Here is an 11,529-nt window from a genome sequence, read left to right as displayed (position 1 = left end):
TGTAAGCAATCTTGATGGAAACCCTCAGTCTTGTTTGGCCTTAGCTGATTTGAATGAGGCATTCAGCAAGCAGTGAGTGTCTGTTTATGTTTATTACTGCTAATCCTGGCGACGATCACCAAAAGATGTTCTTTGTTTATAGAAGACAGAGGGCACCCACTTACGCATATATATCTCCCGATCATCTTCAAAGGGACACTTGATCTGTTTAATTGAATTAGCTTTTTGTTCGAGTCTGGCAAATCATCTTTGAACATCTTACCACAATCAAACAGTAACAGTGTGCGAGCTGCAGACGTCTGACCACAGCACTATCAAGATCAAAGGGGGTGGCAGGCCTTAAACATGCATTTCAAAAGTGGAATCTTCGCTTCAATGTGCAGCCTGGCTCAGGCAGTGCAGCGGAAAGCGAAGCTCACATAAAAGAACTGCTTTACGAGACTCCAATGAACAAGCTTGTGAAACTGAGGGACAAAAGGTTAAGTGAGGTAAAAAGAGCAACTAATCCAAGAGGGTGAACTAGTTCTGCATCACATTACCTTCTCCAAGACGCCATGAAGTTCAGTTCAAGCTTCTGTTATGTTGACTAATTGTAGGCACCAACAAGCATTTTGCCAATTAGATCAACATAACAAAACAGACTCAAACATTTGCCTTTACAGTCCTTTACATTCAAGGTATTAATCAGGGAAATATGAAGTACAAATACAAAAGTACTAAGTAATTATTATGAGTTACATGGTGGTAAGTTTCTAGGCAGTTTAACTAAATTACACTGAAATGCCCAACAGGTTCTAAACATTAAAGGGAAAAAGTTCCTCAATTTTTTTCTTTCTGCATTATTAAAAAAAATCTGTACCCTTTAATGTGAAATGGTTCATTATAAACAGCATTACAGAAAATGGCAGAGGAGTTCACAAAGTCTACATAAAATTTATTTATTTACACACGTTATTAACTGTCCTACATGTCTTTTATATATATATATATATATATATATATATATATATATATATATGTTAATGGAAAAGTAGTGCATATAAAGTAGTTTATATTTTACAACAACCCATACTATTTACTTCAGAAAATTAGCTTTGTTTTTTGCGCTGTCACTTTACATTATATAACTCAACTAGCACTGTGAAATTTTTACAATGTACCTTTATGTTACTGTTACATTGAATTTTTGTATGAATATGTTTATAACAACAAATTAAACTATTTTACTATTTACTATTTTATATTTATCAGTTTTATAGAATATTAGTCATTAACTTTTTAGATTTTATACTCATCATTTTACCCCAGGAAACTATATAGCACTTAGGACCTCACCCTTACTCAGTTAATATCTAGAACCTGTTTGGCATTTCAGAGTTGGTTAATGTCTAAAATTTTAAGGGACAGCAAATAGTTTGGTGTTTGTACAACTATGAGCACTTTTGCCTGTGCAAGTTTTTAGCAAATGCACAATACAAAACTGAGGCCTTGTTTTCTTGTGACACTCTGCTTCATGGCTTTTGAATGTAAAGGTCAAACAGCAATTATATATTAGAATTTAACAGAAACATCAAATTGTTTTAAAAGCCTAAATCGAAACACATAACTTATGAGCTGTAAGACAGACATTATACACATTAATGCATTTTATGCATCTGAAGATTAAACTCACAGGTATTTACATTAAACTCACTGTATTTACATTTGTATATAAGGGGAATTCCACAAATAAAAAAAAAGTCAGCATAATTCATGCTCCATTGTAAGGAAACTTACAAAGTCAGTATTGTTCTGTGTCAGTGATAGGAACCAGACCTCTAAAGTGTTTAATGCCTCTAAAAGCTATAGAGATAATGTTTTAGGATAATTTTGCAATAATATTTTGCCTTAAAATGTATATATATTTTAATCCATTCAGGCCAGAGAGGTACATGCAGGGCTTTCTAAGCTACAAATCTGTTTTTCAGATTTACCATACATATTGTGACACCTGGTTGCGATTAACCCCATTGTAAAGAAATCAGTCGGGTATGTTTCTCAACAATTAAGCATTTCACATCAAACCACTCTGACTGACTTTAGTTATATTTGAATGATTCAATTATGTAAACATTTTGAAAAATCATTGGAATTCCTCATTAATTACTCTGATGGTAGCTTGGTCACAGTGCAATATGAACAGTGCAGTACAAAGTTCAAACCTTGCCTGGAGACTTAAGATTACAATCTATTAACACCTGGTGTTCAGAAGCCTGTTTAGAGCTGCTGAGCAGCTACTAAAGTGTTAAGCACATTCACAGGAGCTACTCCCATCTCTCACATACCCTGGCCTTCCTCCTGGCTGTGGAACACTGTGCCAGGTCACTGCCGAGTGATGAGTGTGTATGGGCGCCGTAACTCAGGGCAGATGCTTTGTCAGTATCAATTTCTTTAGGTACTACTCATGCGTTGCTCTCCAACACTTGTTTTTGAATTACTTGGGAGAGCATGCCTGCCAGCTATGTTTGAGTGAAAGCATAGTCAAGCGACTATGGATATGGCTTGATTGTGATATTGAAAATGGCTGTAATAGATGATCCCGGGAGATTAGATAACTATTGTTGAATATTGGCTGCATGAAAAGAAAGTCATTTAGTCCAGAAGGTCATTTTTTTTCCATATTTTGTTACTCCTCTGTAGTTGATTAGCCCTTTTTTTCACAGAGGCCTGCCATACATTAGGCGATAGTTTGGAAAATGTTAATTTGTATGATTTACAGCATAAACACCTCATTGAGTTTTGTGCTCTACACAGGCTGGAGCTGGTTAGCTGCGAGTTGGGAGTTCCTCCATGAGCAACTTGCACGCTGTATTCAAGCATGTAACAGACATGACAAACACAGAGGCCTTTAAGATTAAATGGAGTAAGAAAAGCATGACATGAAGCTCAGGACATGAGTAGTACCTAAAGCTTTGTCAAACAAATGGCTGAATGGAGGTCTATATCTGCAGTTCATCCATCCTGCAGTTGAGACTGAGTCCTTCACGTCTGACAAACTGATTCTTTTGTGCAAATTCTTTTTTCTTGTCTTTTATAGTCGTCTTGCTAGACATTCCAAAGTGCAACAAAACCACCACTTCCCAATCGTAGCGTATTGTTTATTGAGGCCTCGCTGAGAGACGGGCTTAGCGTGCAGGGGCAGCCAGAGGAGAAAGAATCTGTCAAAGCACTGTGAAAAGAAAGATAACAAACACACACGCCTTTCTCATATACTTTACTTTATTCATGTTCTCTTTTTGTTAGGAAATTCACTATTATTTTATATAGTACAGTAATGGCTATTTTCTACAAAAAATGCTGCATAAATAATTTAAATGTTGACATTAAAAAATAAATATACAGTTCTTTCTTTGAAGGAGTCCCTCTCCGGTTATCCCTCTGTTGAGCATTCAGTCATTTGGAGGGCTTTTGCTTCATGAGACCACGCAGGTACAGTATGTACATTCAGGCTATACATGGCAATTTTGATTCCATGGAGAAAAAAATCCCTTCCAGTTTCTATTTCAAACAGACAATTGAAAAAGAAGCAAACATGGTCAGTACTGTTTAGAAGACAGAGATGGGGACGCCATGGGGAGAAAACAGTGGAGCTGAACAATGTGCGGAAGCCAGTGGAATATTCTTTGTTACATGTCTGCTGGACGTGGAGACAAAAACGTCTGGATTCCAGAGTTCTTCTACTGTACATCCCGCATAATATTAACATGCACTCACATTTAGAGTTCAGTTCAGTATTTCATGTTGTCTGGTCTCCTTGCTTCAGTAGGGATGTGAAAAAAAACATCAGGATGTTTGAGGAATCAATTCTTTCTTGGGGCAGCTCCAGTCACTACATGCATGCCATTTTTCACGTTTCACATTTTCAAGGACATTTCATTCCATCTCAAACTTCTCACTCGGATACTTTCTTTGCTTAAATATACTATGTATTTGTGATTTCATTCATTTTCATAATAATTAGGCTGATAGATTTACATTAATTTTTACATTATATTATAATGTAGTTTTATACCCTGATTGGTGCTTTGTTATCCTTACATTAAAAGCTCATTACACCTAGATAACCATTAAAACCAACTAGTTACTGCAACTGACCAAGAAGCTCCAAATGGTTTCCAGGGAAGGAGGGGTCTAGGGAAGTATTCTACCCCCAAGGTATGAACAGGCGCAATTGTTGCAGATTCCTAGACACATATGGGCCCCTTTTCTGCTATTCAAACAAACAGGAACTGACCGCGTCTAGAGGAAATGGCTTTTTATGGCTCAAATCCTAAACCCAGGAATGGGACTTTTTAGTAATTGGGACAAGTCAGTGGAATACCATTTTGTGCTCTTGACCCTAAGGAACTCAGATCATGGACTGCTGACACAACTGTTCCCACTCTCTGTTCCTGACAGTGGGCTTGGCTCCAGCTGACAGCTCCTATAACGGTTCTTCTGGAAAGGTAAAGGCTGTGGGAATTCTGGTGACTGGCTGTCAGCCTGTCAGAGGAGCTCCAGGGTTAAAATGCTGGATCTCGGCAACATGTCATCAGCTGGATGTCTCCCGAGCCCAGCAGCCCTGGGCAGCTGGATCATAAGCTGGAACACCATGCCCCCAAAAGTGATGACTTCATTTCAGCTATACAAACATTCACCTCGGCCACAAGTTTGCAGCACCGCTGGTGGTGGATTCGGTCATGTTGATGGTGGTTAACTTTGGTGTCGATGTTCATCTTGACTAGCCTTTAAATGAACTTCAGGAAAGGAAACTGATTTCAGACTGGGTCAGAGAGGCCCTCTGCAGGAATATCATCGGCCATCGGCTGCTCTACACTAATCTCCCACAACAACGTACCTCCTTTCAAGCAAAAGTCCAATAAAGTCCTCTGGAATTCTGTAATCAAACATCACTGTTATTTGAAATTTTTGAGGCTCAATGGGTCATGCAAACTGTGAGGCATCTTGAAACATACTGGAGACTTGAAAAATGACTGGATGATCGCTTGATAGCTTCATTTACTGCGGAAAATTCAAGAGTTCAACGCTTCAGTCCATAAAACATAATCCTTTTTCTCAATCTTTTTGCCCCTTGGCAGTATAATGTGTGTGATAATGTGTGTGTGAGTATGTGTGCATGTGCGGAGACAGTCTTTGTATAAGCTCACATAGAGAGAGGGCCCCCTCCTCAATAGGAGTTGCTGCTGATAGTCGGCTCTCTGCTCCGGCCCCGCGCCTGCTGAAGGCGTGCATGCTTCTTGTTGCGCCGCGTTTTTTGGGAAGGTTCCTTGGCATCTGATTGGTTGTGGTGGCGAGTGTAGCGCTTACACTTGCAGGAGGTCACCACCCGGATTTTGTAGGTCCGGTTCTGGCCGTTGGGGCACTGCAGCTGGACGCGTTGTGTGCGGGAATGGGCCGGAATGCAGCGGTAGTCGGATGCATTGCTGCGCCACCACTTGCTCCGGAGGATGGTATTGGGCATGAGGTGAGCAGGCAGGCACTGGCCGGAACACACCAGTTCTTTCACTGGCTTGGCACTACGGCAGGAGCCATCGGTGATGTATCGAGTGGAGCGCAGCTCGCGGCAGCTCACCTCAGACACTCCTAAACATGCACAGAAAGAGAAAAATATTTGATCAGGCCAAAATCTACCATTCTGTGCAATATCTACTCAAAATGGATCAATTATATAAAGGCGTATTCCAAATTTTCTAAATTTCTGAATAATTAAATCAATGAAAGTCTCCAAAGTGGTCTCATGTAAAATGTTTCACTGAAGAGAACCTTATCAATTTTGATTTCTTTACTATTTAAAGAAATCTAATCTTTACTATTTATTTCTTTACTTTAATTTTAGTAGTGGTGGTAGAAACCAAGGGTTGTGATGTCTATGCTTGTAATTACAAAAAGACAACACAACCTACAAGTGCTTACATGAGTTTTAATATATAATGTTGTTAATGGTTAAAATGTAAAATGGTAAAATAGGTTCTGATTGGGGGATTGCCTTTTAACACACTACATGAACCCCCCCCACCTTTTGTTTTAGTCAAAAACCTGTTCTCAAAGCTATCATAAAACAATATCTCAGGCATTAGGTAGTGTATTTATAACATATTTATGTAATGAATTTCTGTGAAGAAGCTTTAAGAGGGACTAAACTCCTGTCTGGTTTCTGTCACCACCACTGTAAACAATTCTGACCTGGTAAGTTTCTCTACAACAGAGCATTTCACACTAAATGACTTTATTTACCATTTAGTTAGACTGGAAAAGTGTGAAGTGGAAAAAATGGGTGGAGTTCTTCTTTAATGAGTCGAAGTAGCAAAATGGTCTGTTTGGCTACTGTACATACAACTACACAACCTAGACATTACTTTTACAGTACATGTCATTTTTGGTTTGGGTGTGCAGGTCTGAAGAAAATGTATAACTGATGTAGAAAACTTCAAGGTTCTTAGGACTTACTTATAAAAGCAATTTTCCACTGAAAAGTTCTTTTGGTAGCCAAAAGTTGCTCTATGATATCAGTCCAAAGAACCATTTTGCCACCTTTATTTCAAACTAGGGATGCATAATTTCAATAACATATCAGTATTGATGGCTATTTGCTTAAAACACATCAGCGTCAGACACATGTTTATGTTTGACCAGTATTTCAAAACAATATTTTTCTGAGACACTTGCTGTGCTCCAGAATATGAGCCCATATTTTCAATAGTGGTGCACACCTTTATTTAACTAAATCGCTAGTCGCTGCAAACATATCTGATAGTGTCTGGACAGAATGTGACTCGGATCCAGACAGTCGAGAGACTGTGTGTCCTGGCACCTCAGTGGGAAATGCAAATTGATTTAGATTTATTTTTCAACAATGGTTTAGTTTAAACATAACACTCAGCGCAGTTCAAACTTTGTCATGTCAGCTCGAGGCCTCGATCCACATGCTCTTATTCAGTCTGCTGTGTCTCCTCGCTGAATTACAGCACAAGGCAAAGAAGGTGTCAGCTAAAGCAGTGATACTGTGGAGGGAACTGTTTCCTTCTGCAGCTCTGCACACTCACAACAACAAAGGATTTATGTGCGCGTGATGAGTTCAGGTTTTCCCTCCCTGCCTTTCAGAGAACCTGATCTGTTTTATGAAGGCCCAGTTGTAGTGCTCCCCTCGCTGTGAGAGTGGGAAGGAACTGGATGCCAGCCAGAGAGAGGTCAGCACATCCAGCATGACCCCAAACTGTCCACTAGAGACTGCACACACCCCCCTCTCAGGGACGCAGGGTGTGTGACAGTCCTTTACAGATTAGCTTATGCGCATGGCATTCTGTTCTCGTTGATGTGTCACTATAGTCACTTTTTATGATATTGTTCTGTTTATTTCATTCTATTTTTTTATTGACACCTGTTCAAATCATGTTACTCTGTTTGAAAAGAACCTATTTGCAATTAAAGGTATGCTTTAAGTTTATTTTTCAAATAAATTGTTTAGATGTTAGCTGCGTCATAAAGAGCTATAATATAAAACAGTTGCCTGATGTTTGTGACATTATATTTTTGCAAAAGTCTGGCCTAAAATGTATTTCTTTACTTCTTTTCTTGGTTAATAGCTGCTTCCAGGGTGTACGAAAGCAAAACAGCGTACAAAGAAAACTTTCTCTCATTTACCACTGCCAACATTACATGTCAAAACTCAGAAGACATGCATAGGTACACTGGTCATTTTGGAGAACAAATAGAAATGGGCTATATTTGCATTAAGGTTGCTTTAGACACCGCGGCCCCTGGTTCCTATAGCTAGCATTGTAAAAAAATCAGAGCTTTTACATTTCTCTACAGGGCATCATTTCACCTCAAACGCTTTCAATGACTTTATTTACTTTTCAATGATTGAACTTTTGCAGAAATGTAGCAAAAAGGTATAATTTCCATTTAATGTGAGTACTCCAGCTACTGGAACTCCTTAATTGACACATTAAATGAGCAGAAGGGTGCTGACATTACTGACAACCATAATTCAGGTAGAACCTCAGCTAAGAGCTAAGAGTTGAATTTACTGAAGCGTTTAGTAACCACAGGTGGGAGTCATTCACTAAAGCGGTGTTGCATTTAAATAACAATTTTAAAATACCCTCAAGAAATTTCCCCACAGACTCTGACATGCTATTCTGCTTGGAAACATGCTGATACAATTAGACAGTTATGCAGACCTTGACTAATTGTATAAAAGTGCGGAAATGGCAGGAAAACACTGAGTTATCAGTGCATCACCTGCCTGCAACACACAAGTACTGACTGATTCCTCTCGCACTTTTATATCACTGCAGCAGGATTCGGAAACATGCAGTGGTGCACATAAAATTAATTTTAAAAATGATGCTCTCAAACTGTATGTATGCTGCGGAATTTTTACATACATGGAATGAAAACATATTGCTGACATCTATCAGTGAGACCTTTTTACTGTTCCTAAATTCCCCTCACAAGTGCAGTTTTCAACCAGTGTTAACTCTGGTTTACCTCTGCAAAATTATACAAAACAGGTTTCATTTTCAAGAATGTATTCCCTCCCTACAGAGAACCTGTGACTGACTTAGGCTTTACAACCCTCAGGAGGTCATAGTTTCAGACCGCAGAAACTAAACAGTAACCCGTGTGGCTTATTCAAAACCCAATAAGGAGACCATTCTAATGGCCTCTGAGAATAAAGGCTCATAAAAGGTTCTTAGCCTGGACATACGGTTGCAGGAAAACTTTTAGTTAATACATAACTTTTAAATGTGAAGTTTCTCTAAACTTGAAAAATGCTTCTTTAAAAAACTTTCTGATAAGCTCTTCAGGTCACCAAAAGTGCTACTGCTCCAAAGAGCCCATCTGGCACCTATGAGACTATATAATCATACAAGCAATCAGAGCCAAAATGGTATTCAAAATCGTTTAAGCCACTAAATTGCTCGCTAAAATGCCTGTGTGAGGAGTAAAAGGACAATCCTGTCAAACCATTGAGCTTCAAAGCAAAAGCATTTGCATGAAACCAGAGTGACAGAAGTTAAGTGGCGACTAGAGCTCAGAGAGTGAAGTAATTAATCAGATATTCAAACGCCAACGTATCTATCAGTCAAGCGCCTGTACACTTTACATATCAAACAGTAGTGACGCTCAGGCTGCGCTTCTCTGAACTCGACTGAAACTCAGATAACAGGTAGGGCTCCGTGTGTCAGAGCTACTTGCCGTATGTGGGACTGTTAGCTGAGGGCCTCCTGCCCCCGTTCTTCGCCTGGTTCATGGTGTTATTGCTGAGTGGTGGTCTTTGCTCTTCTGGATGAGGTGTATCCTCGGTGTACTCTGGTATGAGCTCTGTAGCATCGTTCTTCAGGGCTCCCCATGCCCCTGTTCCGCTCAGCCAAAACTGCAGCAGCAGCAGCAGTAGCGGCCACGACTGCACGAGCACCACGGATACAGACACGTGCATTTCTTCACTGATCTCTCCTCTCAGGGCCAGCTTCACTTAATCTCTCCCATCCGGCAGCAGCGCGTCCTCCTTAAGTACCTCAGCGGAGAGCCACGACAATTAAAGCGCTCAGCCGAGTGGGAGGAGGGAGCGGAGCGGCTCATTCAGAAAGTGATGGGGAGGAGGGGACGCGTCCGCGCGCGCGTGTCTGGGCATGTATTGAGCTCTTTGTGGGGACCAAATGTTTCCAAGGATGACGAGGGAAAATAGGAAAAGTTCGCTTTAGAGGCGTCTGGCTGCTGATTTTTGTTGTTGGCTTATTTGCATGTATTTAGCTCTTTGTGGGGACCAACTGTCCCCCTAGTGACAAGAACAGGAAAACATAAAAGTTGTCGTTGTGGTGACATTTGGCAGGTCCCTTTTAAAGCAGAAATGATTTAGACTCTTAAAAAGGTGCCACATAACGGTGCTTTCAGCAAAGCCGTAGGAGAACCACTTTTGGTCCCTTGAAAGATCTACAAATACAAGGGTTATTCATTTAACCTTTACATTAGGTTTACATTAGGTTCTTTAAACTTCAAAAAGTTTCTTTGCACTTGCACAAAGATAAATCTCCATAAAATCTCCACAGAAACTCATTCTGGCCTACCTTTATTTTTAAGAGTTTTTAAAATTAAAGCTTTAAAAATTAAAAGTGTAAAATGTTTTTCTTTGGCCAAGATTGCACTCATAAGAATAAACCAAGTTCTACTAACATATCAACATTAAATCAGTTATTTGTGTTGCCTTTTAGGTTTGCATTAATTGAGGTAAAACCCAAGGAAACTGCACTGAAATAATTCAGTTTTGTTCTGTAAGCAATTGAGCTTTATGTTGAAGTAACAAAGTCTATGTATACTGACTGTTCCCAATTTGATTGAGTGGAAATGTGTGGTATAACTGAACAAAGTTCATATGACAACTTTTTAGTGTGGGGCTGGTTTAGGAGTACCACGATAGCATTGAACTACAGTCACACAGAGTTCACTACAGATAAGCCTGCAAAAACAGGAATAGAGAGAGAGAGAGAGAGAGAGAGAGAGCTTGTAGGACTCTCACTCTTCCAGAACATGGTGTTTTCCATATCTCCTGTCTGTTCTGTTCTCCTGAAAGTGCTTGAACTTACATTTGATCTCCTATATTCCACAGCTGTGGTTTGCACATGGCTTACTTAAAGGGGAGAATGACTGGAGAACAGGTTTTCATGACAGACTGTTTCATACGTTAACTTATTTAAGCCAACGGTTTCTAGTTTTACTTCACCATCCCAACAGTGTGGCTCCTTCATTAAGGCTACATGATGTCTATTTCCAGTATTCCTTTAGAGAAGCATCTTAATGCAGTCTCTACAATCAGTTCCACTACACAATTAACCCATCATGCAATGCCCTATGCCCAGCATAGTGGCTTTAAGGACAGTTCATCTATCAGTTTTAAAGTCTCTGTGGTAAGAAACAGCACCAAATTGTTCAACTATAGATGTGTGACATAATTAGCTCAAACTGCTATGACACTGACTCATTTGTACAAATGCTGCCCTCTTGAGGGAACCCAAACATACAGATGACTGAAAGAGAGTGCAGAATTTCCCTACTGAGTGGCTTCCAGTAAAACTTGCCTACTATTCTGGTACATGGATTAAACATCATTGCTTGTCACTTCCTTAAAGTAATACTATAAAAACAATAGGCAAATTTCAGCCTAATTACACATTGGCTTCTCTTAGCAGTGAGTTTGGAGTCAGCAGGCTTTCTGTTCTGTATTGAAATTATTGGTAGAGCGTGTTCTACAGGTGCAGCAGACAAAGATCAGGTTAAAATACTCCAGAGATATTCTTGCAGTGGCAAGAAGCATTTCTCAAAGTGTAAAAAAATGAAATGTGTAGGTCTCAGACCAAGACTGCATCTGAAAGCAGACATTTCTGTGCCTGCATCATTCTGATGTGTCACACTGTCTGATCATTTATGGAACTGAAGCCACTGCCACACTGAGGGAATGAAAGGGAAAGAGAGAGTGTTTGTGACTCC

The 11,529-nt window shown here is 39.7% G+C and overlaps 1 protein-coding gene across 1 annotated transcript; it reads right to left on the bottom strand.

Moving 5' to 3' along the window:
• Positions 1–3,238: 3,238 nt before the first annotated feature.
• Positions 3,239–9,583, bottom strand: sost (sclerostin). The gene is made up of 2 exons (XM_017686976.2): positions 9,244–9,583; positions 3,239–5,622 (listed from the first exon to the last, which is right to left on the bottom strand). The coding sequence occupies exons 1-2, from the start codon at positions 9,482–9,484 to the stop codon at positions 5,207–5,209; spliced, it is 657 nt and encodes a 218-aa protein (XP_017542465.1). The 5' UTR covers positions 9,485–9,583; the 3' UTR covers positions 3,239–5,206.
• Between the last annotated feature and the right edge of the window lie 1,946 nt (positions 9,584–11,529).

The sequence above is a fragment of the Pygocentrus nattereri genome, chromosome 13, assembly GCF_015220715.1.
Source record: "Pygocentrus nattereri isolate fPygNat1 chromosome 13, fPygNat1.pri, whole genome shotgun sequence".
Taxonomy (NCBI): domain Eukaryota; kingdom Metazoa; phylum Chordata; class Actinopteri; order Characiformes; family Serrasalmidae; genus Pygocentrus; species Pygocentrus nattereri.
This window is presented reverse-complemented; position numbering and strand designations above follow the sequence as displayed.

Excerpts from the sequence above, each read along its gene's own strand:
- sost (XM_017686976.2), bottom strand. The coding sequence starts at position 9,484 with ATGCACGTGTCTGTATCCGTGGTGCTCGTGCAGTCGTGGCCGCTACTG. Across the intron at positions 5,623-9,243 it reads AGCTAACAGTCCCACATACG|GAGTGTCTGAGGTGAGCTGC; the intron begins GCAAGTAGCTCT and ends GTGCATGTTTAG.